This window comes from Nerophis lumbriciformis, linkage group LG25 (genome assembly GCF_033978685.3).
Source record: "Nerophis lumbriciformis linkage group LG25, RoL_Nlum_v2.1, whole genome shotgun sequence".
NCBI classification, from domain to species: domain Eukaryota; kingdom Metazoa; phylum Chordata; class Actinopteri; order Syngnathiformes; family Syngnathidae; genus Nerophis; species Nerophis lumbriciformis.
In genome coordinates, this window is record NC_084572.2 from 38,703,807 (window position 1) to 38,723,664 (window position 19,858).

Sequence of the window (19,858 nt, forward strand, 5' to 3'; positions counted from 1 at the left end):
AACAAAACATTATGGCAAAAGATAGATCGGAAATTGATATTTAACTGTTGAAAGTAAAAATAAAATATTAATGTATGACTTTTTTTTAACACTTTATTGACTGACACACTTTTGTGTGATTTTGTTTATTAAAACTGCCATTGTTAAAATAAAATAAAATTAAAAAAAGAATCAAAAGCAATGTTGTTATGAATGACTTCCCTAATTTAAGGCTCAAATATTCCATTCTGAAAAACGTTTTAAGGAAAATATTGCATATTTTGTGTTTTTACCAAAATAAAAGGCATAAAAATAAAAATATCATGGCAAAGGATAGATCTGAAGTATATGGATATTTAAGTGTTAAAGGTCAAAATAAAATATTTATATATGACTCTTTTTTTTTTTAACACTTTATTGACTGAGACCCTTTTGGGTCCCTGGGACCTTTAGTCTGATTTTGTTTATTAAAACTCCCATTGTTAAAAAAAAATAAATACAAAAAATCAAAAACAATGTTGTTATGGATGGATTCCCTAATTTAAGGCTCAAATATTCCATTTTGCAAAATGTTTTAAGGAAAATATTGCATATTTTGTGTTTTTTACCAAAATAAAAGGCATAAAAATAAAAATATCATGGCAAAGGATAGATCTGAAGTTGATGTATGGATATTTAAGTGTTAAAGGTCAAAATAAAATATTTATATATGACTCTTTTTTTTTTAACACTTTATTGACTGAGACCCTTTTGGGTCCCTGGGACCTTTAGTCTGATTTTGTTTATTAAAACTCCCATTGTTAAAAAAAAAAATACAAAAAAATCAAAAACAATGTTGTTATGGATGGATTCCCTAATTTAAGGCTCAAATATTCTATTTTGCAAAATGTTTTAAGGAAAATATTGCATATTTTGTGTTTTTACCAAAATAAAAAGGTATACAACAATTATATAAAAACATTATGCCAATGTATGGATCTGAAATTGATCTATAGATATTTAAGTGTTGAAAGTAAAAATACAATTTTAATATATGACGTTTTTTTAACACTTTATTGACTGAGACCCTTTTGGGTCCCCGGGATCTTTAGTGTAATTTTGTTTATTAAAACTGCCATTGTTCAAAAAATAACAATGAATCAAAAGCAATGTTGTTATGAATGCCTTCTCTAATTTAAGGCTCAAATATTCCATTTTGAAAAATGTTTTAAGGAAAATATTGCATATTTTGTGTTTTTGTCAAAATAAAAGGCAAAACATTTTTTTTTATAAATACAAACATTATGCCAATGTATAGATCTGAAGTTCATCAATAGATATTTAAGTGTTGAAAGTAAAAATAAAATATTAATATATTACTTTTTTTTTAACACTTTATTGACTGAGACCCTTTTGGGTCCCTGGGATTTTTAGTGTGATTTTGTTTATTAAAACTGCCATTCTTCAAAAAATAATAATGAATCAAAAGCAATGTTGTTAGTAACGACTTCCCTATTTAAGGCTCAAATATTCCATTTTGACTTTTTTTTTTAAGGAAAATATTGCATATTTTGCGTTGTCAAAATAAAAGACATAACAAAAAAATTTAAAAAAATAATCACGGCAACGGATAGATCTGAAGTTGATCTATAGATATTTAGGCGTTGAAAGTAAAAATAAAATATTCATATATTACTTTTTGTTTTTAACGCTTTGTTGACTGAGACCCTTTTGGGTCCCTGGGATCTTTAGTGTGATTTTGTTTATTAAAACTGCCATTGTTAAAAAAAAGAAAATTAATCAAAAGCAATGTTGTTATGAACTACTTCCCTATTTTAGGCTCAAATATTCCATTTTGAAATTTTTTAAGGAAAATATTGCATTTTTTGTGTTTTTGCCAAAATAAAAGGCATAACATTTTTTTTTTTAATTAAAAAACATTATGGCAAAGAATAGATCTGGAGTTGATTTATAGATATTTAACTGTTGAAAGTAAAAATAAAATATTAATATATTAATTTTTTTAACACTTTATTGACTGAGACCCTTTTGTGTGATTTTGTTTACTAAAACTGCCATTGTTAAAAAATAAAATAAAAAAAAAGAATCAAAAGCAACGTTGTTATGAATGACTTCCCTAATTTAAGGCTCAAATATTCCATTTTGAAAAATGTTTTAAGGAAAATATTGCATATTTTGTGTTTTTGTCAAAATAAAAGGCAAAACATTTTTTATAAATACAAACATTATTGCAACGGATAAATCTGAAGTTGATCAATAGATATTTTAGTGTTGAAAGTAAAAATAAAATATTAATATATTACTTTTTTTTAACACTTTATTGACTGAGACCCTTTTGGGTCCTTGGGATTTTTAGTGTGATTTTGTTTATTAAAACTGACATTCTTCAAAAAATAATAATGAATCAAAAGCAATGTTGTTATTAACGACTTCCCTATTCAAGGCTCAAATATTCCATTTTGAATTTTTTTTTAAAGAAAATATTGCATATTTTGCGTTGTTGTCAAAATAAAAGACATAACAAAATTTTTTTTTTAAATAATCACGGCAACGGATAGATCTGAAGTTGATCTATAGATATTTAGGCGTTGAAAGTAAAAATAAAATATTCATATATTACTTTTTGTTTTTAACGCTTTATTGACTGAGACCCTTTTGGGTCCCTGGGATCTTTAGTGTGATTTTGTTTATTAAAATTGTCATTGTTAAAAAAAAAAAAATTAATCAAAAGCAATTTTGTTATGAATGACTTCCCTATTTTAGGCTCAAATATTCCATTTTGAATTTTTTTTAAGGAAAATATTGCATATTTTGTGTTTTTGCCAAAATAAAAGGCATAAAAAAATGTTTTTAATTAAAAAACATTATGGCAAAGAATAGATCTGGAGTTGATTTATAGATATTTAACTGTTGAAAGTAAAAATAAAATATTAATATATTAATTTTTTTAACACTTTATTGACTGAGACCCTTTTGTGTGATTTTGTTTACTAAAACTGCCATTGTTAAAAAATAAAATAAAAAAAAGACTCAAAAGCAACGTTGTTATGAATGACTTCCCTAATTTAAGGCTCAAATATTCCAATTTGAAAAATGTTTTAAGGAAAATATTGCATATTTTGTGTTTTTGTCAAAATAAAAGGCAAAACATTTTTTATAAATACAAACATTATTGCAACGGATACATCTGAAGTTGATCAATAGATATTTTAGTGTTGAAAGTAAAAATAAAATATTAATATATTACTTTTTTTTTAACACTTTATTGACTGAGACCCTTTTGGGTCCTTGGGATTTTTAGTGTGATTTTGTTTATTAAAACTGCCATTCTTCAAAAAATAATAATGAATCAAAAGCAATGTTGTTATTAACGACTTCCCTATTCAAGGCTCAAATATTCCATTTTGAATTTTTTTTTAAAGAAAATATTGCATATTTTGCGTTGTTGTCAAAATAAAAGACATAACAAAATTTTTTTTTTAAATAATCACGGCAACGGATAGATCTGAAGTTGATCTATAGATATTTAGGCGTTGAAAGTAAAAATAAAATATTCATATATTACTTTTTGTTTTTAACGCTTTATTGACTGAGACCCTTTTGGGTCCCTGGGATCTTTAGTGTGATTTTGTTTATTAAAATTGTCATTGTTAAAAAAAAAAAATTAATCAAAAGCAATGTTGTTATGAATGACTTCCCTATTTTAGACTCAAATATTCCATTTTGAAATTTTTTTAAGGAAAATATTGCATATTTTGTGTTTTTGCCAAAATAAAAGGCATAAAAAAATGTTTTTAATTAAAAAACATTATGGCAAAGAATAGATCTGGAGTTGATTTATAGATATTTAACTGTTGAAAGTAAAAATAAAATATTAATATATTAATTTTTTTAACACTTTATTGACTGAGACCCTTTTGTGTGATTTTGTTTATTAAAACTGCCATTGTTAAAAAAAAAAGAAAAAAAAAAAGAATCAAAAGCAACGTTGTTATGAATGACTTCCCTAATTTAAGGCTCAAATATTTTCATTTTGAAAAATGTTTTAAGGAAAATATTGCATATTTTGTGTTTTTACCAAAATAAAAGGCATAAAAAAAATGTTTTGAATTAAAAAAAACTAAACATTATGGAAAAAGATAGATCGGAAATTGATATTTAACTGTTGAAAGTAAAAATAAAATATTAATGTATGACTTTTTTTTAACACTTTTTGACTGAGACACTTTTGTGTGATTTTGTTTATTAAAACTGCCATTGTTAAAATAAAATAAAATTCAAAAAAGAATCAAAAGCAATGTTGTTATGAATGACTTCCCTAATTTAAGGCTCAAATATTTTCATTTTGAAAAATGTTTTAAGGAAAATATTGCATATTTTGTGTTTTTACCAAAATAAAAGGCATACAAAAATGTGTTTTAAATTAAAAAAACAAAACATTATGGCAAAGGATAGATCTGAAGTTGATTTATAGATAAGTGTTGAAAATAAAAATAAAATATTAATGTATGACTTTTTTTTAACACTTTATTGACTGAGACCCTTATGTGTGATTTTGTTTATTAAAAATGCCATTGTTAAAAAATAAATTAAAAAAAAGACTCAAAAGCAACGTTGTTATGAATGACTTCCCTAATTTAAGGCTCAAATATTTTCATTTTGAAAAATGTTTTAAGGAAAATATTGCATATTTTGTGTTTTTACCAAAATAAAAGGCATAAAAAAAATGTTTTGAATTTAAAAAAACTAAACATTATGGCAAAAGATAGATCGGAAATTGATATTTAACTGTTGAAAGTAAAAATAAAATATTAATGTATGACTTTTTTTTAACACTTTTTGACTGAGACCCTTTTGTGTGATTTTGTTTACTAAAACTGCCATTGTTAAAAAATAAAATAAAAAAAAGAATCAAAAGCAACGTTGTTATGAATGACTTCCCTAATTTAAGGCTCAAATATTCCATTTTGAAAAATGTTTTAAGGAAAATATTGCATATTTTGTGTTTTTACCAAAATAAAAGGCATACAAAAATGTGTTTTAAATTAAAAAAACAAAACATTATGGCAAAGGATAGATCTGAAGTTGATTTATAGATATTTACGGTAAGTGTTGAAAATAAAAATAAAATATTAATATATGATGTTTTTTTTTTTAACAGCCCTAAGGTTACAACATCAATTGAATTGGTTTTGAAAATCAAACATGGCCCCTGCAAGCTTTAATTTTTCACTCTTTGAACTTTAGTGGAAAAAGTTTGTTTCAGCCGGATCCCAATTGTGTAGAAAAGTGTGTGTTTGTGTGTTTACTCACAACAGCTGCAGAGAAAACAGTCCCTCCAACAGCCCCTTGGAAATCTCCGTTATTTTATTTCCGTACAGGACTCTGTGGACAACAAAGACATCCAGAATGACATCAATAATAATAATAAGAAGCATAAGCAAATCTTGTCTATGATTGGACTTTTCTGGGGATCTTTTTGCTTGGACACCTTTTTGCTATTTGAATTCATGTATTCATTCAATTATAAAATATACGCCTCTTTTTAGAGACTCCAAATCCCCCCCCAAAATGACTCTTTTTGAAAAACCCCCAACATGTTTTGTGTGTTCAACATTTACTTGTATGACCCAATGCAAACAACCTTCCCTAGTCAAGGTGCAAATAAATGAAAAAGAAAATAAATCAATCCTACCAACACAAAATGTCAACACACAACCTGCTCACTGACCATAGTGGATATAATAAAACATGTCATAATACAATATACAATATACAATATATGTCTCCCGGCTGGCCTGGGAACGCCTCAGGATCCCTCAGGAGGAGCTAGACCAAGTGGCTGGGGAGAGGGAAGTCTGGGCTTCTCTGCTAGCTCTCAATTTACCGGTCGATCTACGTTCCCATCCTCACCTATGGTCATGAGCTTTGGGTTATGACCGAAAGAACAAGATCACGGGTACAAGCGGCCAAAATGAGTTTCCTCCGCCGGGTGGCGGGTCTCTCCCTTAGAGATAGGGTGAGAAGCTCTGTCATCCGGTAGGAACTCAAAGTAAAGTCGTTCCTCCTCCACGTGGAGAGGAGTCAGATGAGGTGGTTCGGGAATCTGGTCAGGATGCCACCTGAACGCCTCCCTAGGGAGGTGTTTAGGGCACGTCCGACCGGTAGGAGGCCACGGGGAAGACCCAGGACACGTTGGGAAGACTACGTATCCCGGCTGGCCTGGGAACGCCTCGGGATCCCTCAGGAGGAGCTGGACCAAGTGGCTGGGGAGAGGGAAGTCTGGGCTTCTCTGCTAGCTCTCAATTTACCGGTCGATCTACGTTCTCATCCTCACCTATGGTCATGAGCTTTGGGTTATGACCGAAAGCACAAGATCACGGGTACAAGATCTACGCTCCCATCCTCACCTATGGTCATGAGCTTTGGGTTATGACCGAAAGAACAAGATCACGGGTACAAGCGGCCAAAATGAGTTTCCTCCGCCGGGTGGCGGGTCTCTCCCTTAGAGATAGGGTGAGAAGCTCTGTCATCCGGGAGGAACTCAAAGTAAAGCCGTTCCTCCTCCACGTGGAGAGGAGTCAGATGAGGTGGTTCGGGAATCTGGTCAGGATGCCACCTGAACGCCTCCCTAGGGAGGTGTTTAGGGCACGTCCGACCGGTAGGAGGCCACGGGGAAGACCCAGGACACGTTGGGAAGACTATGTCTCCCGGCTGGCCTGGGAACGCCTCGGGATCCCTCAGGAGGAGCTGGACCAAGTGGCTGGGGAGAGGGAAGTCTGGGCTTCTCTGCTAGCTCTCAATTTACCGGTCGATCTACGTTCCCATCCTCACCTATGGTCATGAGCTTTGGGTTATGACCGAAAGAACAAGATCACGGGTACAAGATCTACGTTCCCATCCTCACCTATGGTCATGAGCTTTGGGTTATGACCGAAAGGACAAGATCACGGGTACAAGCGGCCAAAATGAGTTTCTTCCGCCGGGTGGCGGGTCTCTCCCTTAGAGATAGGGTGAGAAGCTCTGTCATCCGGTAGGAACTCAAAGTAAAGCCGTTCCTCCTCCACGTGGAGAGGAGTCAGATGAGGTGGTTCGGGCATCTGGTCAGGATGCCACCTGAACGCCTCCCTAGGGAGGTGTTTAGGGCACGTCCGACTGGAAGGAGGCCATGGGGAAGACCCAGGACACATTGGGAAGACTATGTCTCCCGGCTGGCCTGGGAACGCCTCGGGATCCCTCAGGAGGAGCTGGACCAAGTGGCTGGGGAGAGGGAAGTCTGGGCTTCTCTGCTAGCTCTCAATTTACCGGTCGATCTACGTTCCCATCCTCACCTATGGTCATGAGCTTTGGGTTATGACCGAAAGAACAAGATCATGGGTACAAGATCTACGTTCCCATCCTCACCTATGGTCATGAGCTTTGGGTTATCACCAAAAGAACAAGATCACAGGTACAAGCGGCCAAAATGAGTTTCCTCCGCCGGGTGGCGGGGCTCTCCCTTAGAGATAGGGTGAGAAGCTCTGTCATCCGGGAGGAACTCAAAGTAAAGCCGTTCCTCCTCCACATGGAGAGGAGTCAGATGAGGTGGTTCGGGCATCTGGTCAGAATGCCACCTGAACGCCTCCCTAGGGAGGTGTTTAGGGCACGTCCGACCGGTAGGAGGCCACGGGGAAGACCCAGGACACGTTGGGAAGACTATGTCTCCCGGCTGGCCTGGGAACGCCTCGGGATCCCTCAGGAGGAGCTGGACCAAGTGGCTGTGGAGAGGGAAGTCTGGGCTTCTCTGCTAGCTCTCAATTTACCGGTCGATCTACGTTCCCATCCTCTCCTATGGTCATGAGCTTTGGGTTATGACCGAAAGAACAAGATCACGGGTACAAGCGGCCCAAATTAGTTTCCTCCGCCGGGTGGCGGGTCTCTCCCTTTGAGATAGGGTGAGAAGCTCTGTCATCCGGGAGGAACTCAAAGTAAAGCCGTTCCTCCTCCACGTGGAGAGGAGTCAGATGAGGTGGTTCGGGAATCTGGTCAGGATGCCACCTGAACGCCTCCCTAGGGAGGTGTTTAGGGCACGTCCGACCGGTAGGAGGCCACGGGGAAGACCCAGGACACATTGGGAAGACTATGTCTCCCGGCTGGCCTGGGAACGCCTCGGGATCCCTCAGGAGGAGCTGGACCAAGTGGCTGGGGAGAGGGAAGTCTGGGCTTCCCTGCTTAGGCTGCTGCCCCCGCGACCCGACCTCGGATAAGCGGAAGAAGATGGATGGATGGCTGTTCTAGTTTTTATTTTTTTTACTATTTATTTTACATGTTGGGGGCAGCTATTTGTGGTTCTAGCGTTGTTGTTTTTGTTGTTGTTTGTTCAATGTAAAGTGCTTTTACAAATAAACTCTATTATTATTATTATTATATACATAACTACCTACAGTATAATACGCAGCTGACACAATATCGGACTTTTCCGTATGTTGGTGTAAAAAGTTTGGACTCCCCCTGAACAAAAGTATTAAAAGTATGGATATTTAGAGTTGAGGATCGATACCAGAGCATAAAGATGTGGTATCAGCGGGATGGATCCTTCAGTATGGATCCACACATCACCAGTCAGCAGGAACGTGGTGTCCCTTTTTATTGTGTCGCCTCCATTCTGCAACTCAGCATTTAGTCAATGATTGATTTGAGGAGAGACGAGAACTCCTTCCACACAGAATGTCTCCCCCACGTCCTGGTCCTGGTCCTGGTCCTCCGTGGTTCTTCCCAAAAGAAGGTTCAGATTTCTCCTAAAATGTCAGCTCCTATCAGATTTATTCCATCCGGCCGACGTTTTCTCCAAATGTTTAGGAGTCAAAGTGAGGTCAGAGTCTGCAGAAACATTTGCTGTTGGCTTCTTCGTCTTTATTTGGCGTGTGCTTGTCAGATGTTTTGCATACTTCTCACAGTTTATGGTCAAAACACACGAAGATAGACTTGTTGGGAAGCAACCTGGTTTTCTCTCTTCTGGCCGGACTTTCTACAACAGGGATGTCAAACTTGCTTTCATGGAGGGCCCTCGGGGTTAGGGTTAGGGTTACAAGCCCCCCTAAAAAATTCTTAAGCCCCCCTAAATAATTTGGTGTTAAAAAAAACACTTTTAAAAAAAATTTTTTTTTTTACTGCTTGCGGTCCTTGGACTTGTTCATATAGAAAATGCCCACGTCACTCAAAATCCAGTCCGCATTTTCTCTGCGACCTTGCTTGCGGTCCTTGGACTTGTTCATATAGAAAATGCCCACGTCACTCAAAATCCAGTCCGCATTTTCTCTGCGACCTTGCTTGCGGTCCTTGGACTTGTTCATATAGAAAATGCCCACATCACTCAAAATCCAGTCCGCATTTTCTCTGCGACCTTGCTTGCGGTCCTTGGACTTGTTCATATAGAAAATGCCCACGTCACTCAAAATCCAGTCCGCATTTTCTCTGCGACCTTGCTTGCGGTCCTTGGACTTGTTCATATAGAAAATGCCCACGTCACTCAAAATCCAGTCCGCATTTTCTCTGCGACCTTGCTTGCGGTCCTTGGACTTGTTCATATAGAAAATGCCCACGTCACTCAAAATCCAGTCCGCATTTTCTCTGCGACCTTGCTTGCGGTCCTTTGACTTGTTCATATAGAAAATGCCCACATCACTCAAAATCCAGTCCGCATTTTCTCTGCGACCTTGCTTGCGGTCCTTGGACTTGTTCATATAGAAAATGCCCACATCACTCAAAATCCAGTCCGCATTTTCTCTGCGACCTTGCTTGCGGTCCTTGGACTTGTTCATATAGAAAATGCCCACATCACTCAAAATCCAGTCCGCATTTTCTCTGCGACCTTGCTTGCGGTCCTTGGACTTGTTCATATAGAAAATGCCCACGTCACTCAAAATCCAGTCCGCATTTTCTCTGCGACCTTGCTTGCGGTCCTTGGACTTGTTCATATAGAAAATGCCCACGTCACTCAAAATCCAGTCCGCATTTTCTCTGCGACCTTGCTTGCGGTCCTTGGACTTGTTCATATAGAAAATGCCCACATCACTCAAAATCCAGTCCGCATTTTCTCTGCGACCTTGCTTGCGGTCCTTGGACTTGTTCATATAGAAAATGCCCACATCACTCAAAATCCAGTCCGCATTTTCTCTGCGACCTTGCTTGCGGTCCTTGGACTTGTTCATATAGAAAATGCCCACATCACTCAAAATCCAGTCCGCATTTTCTCTGCGACCTTGCTTGCGGTCCTTGGACTTGTTCATATAGAAAATGCCCACATCACTCAAAATCCAGTCCGCATTTTCTCTGCGACCTTGCTTGCGGTCTTTGGACTTGTTCATATAGAAAATGCCCACATCACTCAAAATCCAGTCCGCATTTTCTCTGCGACCTTGCTTGCGGTCCTTGGACTTGTTCATATAGAAAATGCCCACATCACTCAAAATCCAGTCCGCATTTTCTCTGCGACCTTGCTTGCGGTCCTTGGACTTGTTCATATAGAAAATGCCCACGTCACTCAAAATCCAGTCCGCATTTTCTCTGCGACCTTGCTTGCGGTCCTTGGACTTGTTCATATAGAAAATGCCCACATCACTCAAAATCCAGTCCGCATTTTCTCTGCGACCTTGCTTGCGGTCCTTGGACTTGTTCATATAGAAAATGCCCACATCACTCAAAATCCAGTCCGCATTTTCTCTGCGACCTTGCTTGCGGTCCTTGGACTTGTTCATATAGAAAATGACCACATCACTCAAAATCCAGTCCGCATTTTCTCTGCGACCTTGCTTGCGGTCCTTGGACTTGTTCATATAGAAAATGCCCACGTCACTCAAAATCCAGTCCGCATTTTCTCTGCGACCTTGCTTGCGGTCCTTGGACTTGTTCATATAGAAAATGCCCACGTCACTCAAAATCCAGTCCGCATTTTCTCTGCGACCTTGCTTGCGGTCCTTTGACTTGTTCATATAGAAAATGCCCACATCACTCAAAATCCAGTCCGCATTTTCTCTGCGACCTTGCTTGCGGTCCTTGGACTTGTTCATATAGAAAATGCCCACATCACTCAAAATCCAGTCCGCATTTTCTCTGCGACCTTGCTTGCGGTCCTTGGACTTGTTCATATAGAAAATGCCCACATCACTCAAAATCCAGTCCGCATTTTCTCTGCGACCTTGCTTGCGGTCCTTGGACTTGTTCATATAGAAAATGCCCACATCACTCAAAATCCAGTCCGCATTTTCTCTGCGACCTTGCTTGCGGTCCTTGGACTTGTTCATATAGAAAATGCCCACGTCACTCAAAATCCAGTCCGCATTTTCTCTGCGACCTTGCTTGCGGTCCTTGGACTTGTTCATATAGAAAATGCCCACATCACTCAAAATCCAGTCCGCATTTTCTCTGCGACCTTGCTTGCGGTCCTTGGACTTGTTCATATAGAAAATGCCCACATCACTCAAAATCCAGTCCGCATTTTCTCTGCGACCTTGCTTGCGGTCCTTGGACTTGTTCATATAGAAAATGCCCACATCACTCAAAATCCAGTCCGCATTTTCTCTGCGACCTTGCTTGCGGTCCTTGGACTTGTTCATATAGAAAATGCCCACATCACTCAAAATCCAGTCCGCATTTTCTCTGCGACCTTGCTTGCGGTCCTTGGACTTGTTCATATAGAAAATGCCCACATCACTCAAAATCCAGTCCGCATTTTCTCTGCGACCTTGCTTGCGGTCCTTGAACTTGTTCATATAGAAAATGCCCACATCACTCAAAATCCAGTCCGCATTTTCTCTGCGACCTTGCTTGCGGTCCTTGGACTTGTTCATATAGAAAATGCCCACGTCACTCAAAATCCAGTCCGCATTTTCTCTGCGACCTTGCTTGCGGTCCTTGGACTTGTTCATATAGAAAATGCCCACGTCACTCAAAATCCAGTCCGCATTTTCTCTGCGACCTTGCTTGCGGTCCTTGGACTTGTTCATATAGAAAATGCCCACGTCACTCAAAATCCAGTCCGCATTTTCTCTGCGACCTTGCTTGCGGTCCTTGGACTTGTTCATATAGAAAATGCCCACATCACTCAAAATCCAGTCCGCATTTTCTCTGCGACCTTGCTTGCGGTCCTTGCACTTGTTCATATAGAAAATGCCCACATCACTCAAAATCCAGTCCGCATTTTCTCTGCGACCTTGCTTGCGGTCCTTGGACTTGTTCATATAGAAAATGCCCACGTCACTCAAAATCCAGTCCGTATTTTCTCTGCGACCTTGCTTGCGGTCCTTGGACTTGTTCATATAGAAAATGCCCACATCACTCAAAATCCAGTCCGCATTTTCTCTGCGACCTTGCTTGCGGTCCTTGGACTTGTTCATATAGAAAATGCCCACATCACTCAAAATCCAGTCCGCATTTTCTGTGCGACCTTGCTTGCGGTCCTGCAGGTGTACGAAGCACATTAGCACGCAGCGCTGCAGAACAAGAACGTGAACGGATGCAAAATGGACATAAGAAACTTTTTCAAGAAAGTAAGTATTCATCACTTTCATACTTGCCAACCCTCCCGGATTTTCCGGGAGACTCCCGAAATTCAGCGCCTCTCCCGAAAACCTCCCGGGACAAATTTTCTCCCGAAAATCTCCCGAAATTCAGACGGACCTGAGTCCAGCCTGTTTTCACGTCCGCTTTCCCACAATATAAACAGCGTGCCTGCCCAATGACGTTATAACTGTAGAATGATCGAGAGCGAGTTCTTGGTTTCTTATGTGAGTTTATTGTTAGGCAGTTTCATTAACGTCCTCCCAGCACGCAACAACACACAACAACAGCAGTCATGTTTTCGTCTACCGAAAAGCAGTTCGTCTGCCGTAAACAGAAATGTTGTGACACTCTTAAACAGGACAATACTGCCATCTACTGTACATGCATATATGACAATAACATCTAGGGCTTTTAGAGAGTGCAGTGCACAACTGCGCACACAACAAGGAGATGAAGCGGAATGCATCATCAGAGAGGGTGTTCAGCATGGTTAGAAAAATAGTCACAGAGAATAGAACAAGGATGGACAATTCAACCCTTAACTCAACAATGAGTAGATGAGTGTTATGTGTGTGTATATGTGTAAATAAATGAACACTGAAATTCAAGTATTTCTCTTATATATATATATATATATATATATATATATATATATATGAGGAAGCAGTGCCTGGGGAGTCTGTGGTGGGCTCTCCTATTTCTGGGGCTGAGGTTGCTGAGGTAGTCAAAAAGCTCCTCGGTGGCAAGGCCCCAGGGGTGGATGAGATCCGCCCGGAGTTCCTTAAGGCTCTGGATGCTGTGGGGCTGTCTTGGTTGACAAGACTCTGCAGCATCGCGTGGACATCGAGGGCGGTACCTCTGGATTGGCACACCCGGGTGGTGGTTCCTCTCTTTAAGAAGGGGAACCGGAGGGTGTGTTCTAACTATCGTGGGATCACACTCCTCAGCCTTCCCGGTAAGGTCTATTCGGGTGTACTGGAGAGGAGGCTACGCCGGATAGTCGAACCTCGGATTCAGGAGGAACAGTGTGGTTTTCGTCCTGGTCGTAGAACTGTGGACCAGCTCTATACTCTCGGCAGGGTCCTTGAGGGTGCATGGGAGTTTGCCCAACCAGTCTACATGTGCTTTGTGGACTTGGAGAAGGCATTCGACCGTGTCCCTCGGGAAGTCCTGTGGGGAGTGCTCAGGGAGTATGGGGTATCGGACTGTCTGATTGTGGCGGTCCGCTCCCTGTATGCTCAGTGTCAGAGCTTGGTCCGCATTGCCGGCAGTAAGTCGGACACGTTTCCAGTGAGGGTTGGACTCCGCCAAGGCTGCCCTTTGTCACCCATTCTGTTCTGAACTTTTATGGACAGAATTTCTAGGCGCAGTCAAGGCGTTGAGGGGATCCGGTTTGGTGGCTGCAGGATTAGGTCTCTGCTTTTTGCAGATGATGTGGTCCTGATGGCTTCATCTGGCCAGGATCTTCAGCTCTCGCTGGATCGGTTCGCAGCCGAGTGTGAAGCACCTCCAAGTCCGAGTCCATGGTTCTCGCCCGGAAAAGGGTGGAGTGCCATCCCGTGCATCTCCTGGGAGGCTAAGCCCCCCCTGTCCCTAAAAGCTAGTGACGCCCCTGACCCTAACCCTAACCCTTTAAAAGTCTTCTTACACAATTGGGTTCTATATTCTAAATGGGTTATACTTGTATAGCTTTTCTACCTACAAAGTGCTTTGACCCTATTTCCACATTCACCCATTCACACACTGAAAACTCTAAAAACTACAACAAAGACAAGGTTTCTTGTTGTCCCCATCGGGTGGAGTTGTTTCCTGCCCTGGTGTGGGATCAGAGCCAAGGACGTCGTGGTGGCTTGTGCAGCCCTTTGGGGCATTTGTGATTCATCAACTTTGCTCGACTGACAAATACGGGACGTAGCATTTAGCAGTAGTAGTAGTAAGTTTATTCTTCGGTCAATGGTCAACAAAATAAACAAACAGTTGTACATTCATAGATTGAAAATGAAAATGTTGCAGACCGAAAGGGTTTAGGCTGAAGTTGAACACTTATAGCGCCTAATAGAGATGCGCGGATAGGCAATTATTTCATCCGCAACCGCGTCAGAAAGTCGTCAACCATCCGCCATCCACCCGATGTAACGTTTGATCAGAACTGCATCCGCCCGCCATCCGCCCGTTGTTATATATCTAATATTAATAAAAAAATTAAAAAAAAGGGTGAAAACTACGCGAATTGCACCTTGTGCAGACAAGATTTTTCGATCGGACACGGAGGAATTAGCGATGTAAAAGACCACGTTGGGACAAAAAAACACAAGTCTAATGCCGTTGCTAGCGATACAAGTGGAAAACTTTCAACGTTTTTCGTCGCCCAAACAGATTCTTTGGATGTGATAAATGCCGAAGTTTTATTTACGGAGGCAATAATTGAGCATGGACTTCCAATCGCACTGGCTGATCACATGGGACAGTTAATAATGTAATGCAACCTTTAAAAATCATTACGCGGTGATCGCGATCCCAAAAATAAACTTTTCTTGCATGATAATGTCCAGAAAAATTCGCTTTATATTACTATAGAGTCCTTTTAACGAATGAGTTTGATGGTTTATCACAAACCTTAAATGAAAGAAGTCCTTTGTTCTCCTGCACCATGCATGCGCAATCCTGTCGGCTGTATTTCACAGCACGACATACTGTAAAAAGTGTTTATACTATTTATACTTTCAATGAACAAATTGAAGTCTTGTGAAAGGTTGACAGGATAACTGGCATTAACTGTCAAAATAATTTCAAACTATTGAAGTTAGCTTACAGAATAAACATGTCAATCAACCCATATGATTTTTGCTGTAATATTTTTGTTTTGAAAAGTCACTGTGACTGATAGAAAAGTGATGGTTTTAGCAACATTTTAACCTGTCTGAATGCTAATAGTCATTTTGCGTCGGGGGGCGAAGCCCTGAACCCTCCACCAGGACTTTGTCCTGGACCTACCGGGGCCTGCGGCCCTTGGACCCTGGCTACTAGGTTTTTCTGATTTAAAAGTTGGCAGGTATGGTGAGGTTATAAAGCTTTTGCCTGTTAAAGAAAGGAGACTGATCCAATGCAGCACAGACATTCGCGTGCCACGCTGTCACGACCCAGACGCACACCAGTGCGCAATCATATGGGAGCCGCGCTGAGCGCACCTCCAAGCGCGTCTCGCTGCCGGCGACGGCCAGATATGGGCCCACGCTCCAGCGCCATCCATTTTCAGGGCTAGTTGATTCGGCAGGTGGGTTGTTACACACTCCTTAGCGGGTTCCAACTTCCATGGCCACCGTCCTGCTCTCTATATCAACCAGGGTGAGCCCCACCCCTTTCATGAGCGCACTACGCGCGGAGTGACCCCTGTTACGCGCCCCCGGCAACAGGGATGGCAAGCAGGTAAGCTGCGCGGGCGGAGCGCGCGGAGTGACCCATGTTACGAGCCCCCGGCCACGGGGGTGGCGGGCAGGTAAGCTGCTTACCTGCTGCGCGTGACGCCGGCCGCGGCGAAAGCGGACGAGGCGGGGTGTCGGTGCGGTGGGCGCGGTGGTGACCCTGGACGTGCGTCGGGCCCTTCTCGCGGATCGCCTCAGCTACGGCTCCCGGTGGGGCCCTCTCGGGGGAAGGGGCCTCGGTCCCGGACCCCGGCGAGGCGTCCCTTCTCCGCTCCGTAAAAGTGTCCATCTCTTTTCTTTTTTTTTCTTCTGTTGTGGCATATGCAGCAGGTGCCTGCTCGTTTTTTCGTATGTGGGTAACAACATTTAACTATGTACCGAATTGGTTTAACTGCCACCCGCAAAAAAAAAAAAAAAAAAAAAAAATTAATCCGCCCGACCCGACCCGCGAGCGGATAAAATCTTAGTTTTTTTTATTTCATCCGCCCGATCCGCGGATAATCCGCGGACTCCGCGGTTGTGTCCGCAAACCGCGCATCTCTAGCGCCTAACCCTATAAACAATGTCAAGTACAAGATGAACTCCCGGAAATTATGAAATGTCTTTTGTACAACATATTATAAATACACATTATACACAATATGAACACTGTTCAATTATATACACAGTAAAGGCATGTGAAATATCCTTATACGCGTGTTAAACCTTTGTACCAATTTATATACTATATACCAGAGGTGGGACCAAGTCATTGTTTTGCAAGTCACAAGTAAGTCTCAAGTCTTTGCCCTCAAGTCCGAGTCAAGTCCCGAGTCAAGACAGGCAAGCCCCGAGTCAAGTCCAAAGTCAAGACTGGAAAGTCTCAAGTCAAGTCCTAAGTCCTGCATTTTGAGCTTCGAGTCCTTTCAAGTCCTTTTAACCACAGACTAATATATTAACACAGATTGTGTATGCTTTTCAAACGCTGTATTTATTTATTAAAACAAGTGCATCTTAAATTGCAGGAAAGAAAATTGTGCTGACATTGCACTTTATAATAGCACTATTAACCAGTCATTTTAAACATTAACTCATTCCTTTACAGAACAAACACATTGAAAAATAAAGTGCAAATGTACTTATTTGTACAAAAGTGTTAACATTGAAAAAACATGACATGTACGTGAACATAACAAAAAAGTTGTACTTTTTATATGTCAGGGCCCTATGCTGCATTGCATTTGCAAAAGACCAAATTAGTCAAGAGTCTGTCAGTCATTTGTGCACGATGGGGGCGTAGTATGATGCCACCATGGCTGAAAACTCGCTCCACTGGAGCACTGGAGGCAGGCACTTCCAAGACTCTCATGGCCACTCGGAACAGTGAAGGAAGAGTCTTCATGTTCAATGCCCAGAACAAAAGGGGGGAGAGAGTTGTTTTGGGTTGGTGCACTACTTGTAAGTGTATCTTGTGTTTTTTATGTTGATTTAATTAAAAAAAAAAAAAAAAAAAAAAAAATTCTTGTGCGGCCCGATACCAATCGATCCACGGACCAGTACCGGGCCGCGGCCCGGTGGTTGGGGACCACTGAGGTAAACAACCAACAGTATGTCAGAAAGCTAGCTAAAACGGTACACATATTCATAATATAGTATACATTTTAACTGACCTTTATTTTACTATTTTTGTCTTTTTTTAGGTGGCTAAAATACGCGGTGCTGCTGACCGTTGTCTAACGTTACGTGTGATATATTGACTAACGTAACCCTGCTTAAAAAAAAAATCACTGAACAAAAAGTATGAATAAGGTAGTGAACTGCAACAGATTCCCGTGTTTGCAATAACGTTATAACGTTAGCAGTGAGTTTACAGCCTCACTGATTTAACTACACAGCAAATAAAAGTCACGTTACTTAGCCAATAAACGTTATCTTACATTCAAAACTTACCGTTCTTTGTGCAACTTCAAATGCCGGACGAAGTTGGAAGTTGTTGCCTCTCCATCAGTAATTTTCGAACCGCATGTGTTGCATACAGCAAACCGTTTTGTGTTGACCACCTCGTAATTTTTATACCCAAACAAAATGATTTTAGGTATCATTTTTTGTTCACTGGCGTGTGGTTTGGACATGTCTTCTTCGTTGGTTGTCCTGCAATTTGATTGGATGAATGCTGTGTGATGAAAACAAAGTAGATCTAATTTGATTGGCTGTTGTACTGAGAGCACACCAGCTGACACACGCAACGCTGATAGACAAGTACACAATGAAAAATACGGAGCGCTCCCGAATAACTTTTTCATCTTTGGGTTTTGGGGAAAGTAGCAAGTCATGTCAAGTCATGTCAATTCAAAAGGCTCAAGTCCAAGTGAAGTCACAAGTCATTGATGTTAAAGTCTAAGTCGAGTTGCAAGTCTTTTTACATTTTGTCAAGTCGAGTCTAAAGTCATCAAATTCATGACTCGAGTCTGACTCGAGTCCAAGTCATGTGACTCGAGTCCACACCTCTGCTATATACAAACAATTATACTTCCATTATTATTTATATCCCACATTTAGTATTTTCATTAACATTGATCATAGTATTAACTACTGTGTTGATTCAAGAGTGATATATTTTTCCAAGGCATTGGTCTTAAAGTGTTTTTTAAATGTGTGAATGGACCTGGAACATTTGAAGGGATCATCCAAGCTGTTCCACAGTTGAACCCCCCTGACACAAACACATCTACTTTTTTAAGCTCGTTCTTATCTTAGCTTTCTGGAAGACAGCTGAACCTCTGAGGTCATAGGGATTCTCTCTGGGTATGAACCTCTCCTGTAGACACCGAGGCAGCATGTGGTTATGAGCTTTGTACGTCACAATAGCAGTGTTGAGGTCAACAAGATCGTGCAGTTTTAATGTTTTTCATTGAATAAACAGAGCATTGGTATGGTCATGATAATCTGCATAATTTACAATTCTAATCGCTTTCTTTTGAAGTAAGAATATAGAGTTGATGTTTGTTTTTGTAATTGTTACCCCAGATTTCAACACGATAATTAAGATAAGGGAGTACGAAAGAATTATATAACATATTAAGAGCCTTTTGATTTACGGAGTTTTTGATTTTATGTAACATAGCAATATTTTTTGCCATCTTTGTCTTAAGTCCCTGACACGAGGCTGAAGCTTAGAGGTGACAGAGCTTTCGCCGTTGCTGCTCCCAAGCTCTGGAACGACCTACCCCTGAGTGTTAGACAAGCCTCCTCTCTTCCTGTTTTTAAATCTCTCTTAAAAACATACTTTTATTCCATGGCTTTTAACACTGAGTGATATCCATCCTGCAATGGCGCCCCATAATACACCTGCTGTGATCCTGTTTTTATGTTTTTATTTATTCTATTTTAATTATTTATTTTTTTATCGTGTCCTGTTTGTGTTGTGTTGTGTTTGCTCGGTACTCGTTTTATCTTTTAACCTGTCCATTGTACAGCACTTTGGCTACCCCTGTGGTCAATTTTAAATGTGCTTTATAAATAAAGTTGATTTGATTTGATTTGATATTTATGTACAGTTTCCAATTTAATTTATCATCTATATAGATTCCCAAAAATGTTGTTGAATACACCCTTTCTATCTCCATATCATCAATTCTTATATGACACCGTATGTTATTTTTCCTATTTCCAAAAATTATATATTTTCTTTTATTTAGGTTGATTGACAGTTTATTGGCATCAAACCATTGCTTTAGTATGTGGAGTTCGCTCTCTACAGTCTCTAAGAGTTGGCCAAGGTCTTGCCCAGAACAGTACAGACTTGTATCGTCAGCAAAGAGAATACAATTGAGTTTTTCTAAAGATTTTGCAGATATCATTAATATACAGGTAAAAGCCAGTAAATTAGAATATTTTGAAAAACTTGATTTATTTCAGTAATTGCATTCAAAAGGTGT

General features: G+C 40.1%; 1 protein-coding gene across 3 annotated transcripts in view; it reads right to left on the reverse strand.

The window, feature by feature from the left end:
• slit2 (slit homolog 2 (Drosophila)) overlaps positions 1–19,858 on the reverse strand; it is a 595,329-nt gene that overhangs the window by 205,038 nt on the left and 370,433 nt on the right. For all 3 annotated transcript variants that reach the window (XM_061984403.2, XM_061984402.2, XM_061984404.2), the window contains exon 12: positions 5,293–5,364. In XM_061984403.2, the coding sequence (XP_061840387.2) occupies positions 5,293–5,364 (72 nt within the window). The remainder of the gene's footprint in view (positions 1–5,292; positions 5,365–19,858) is intronic.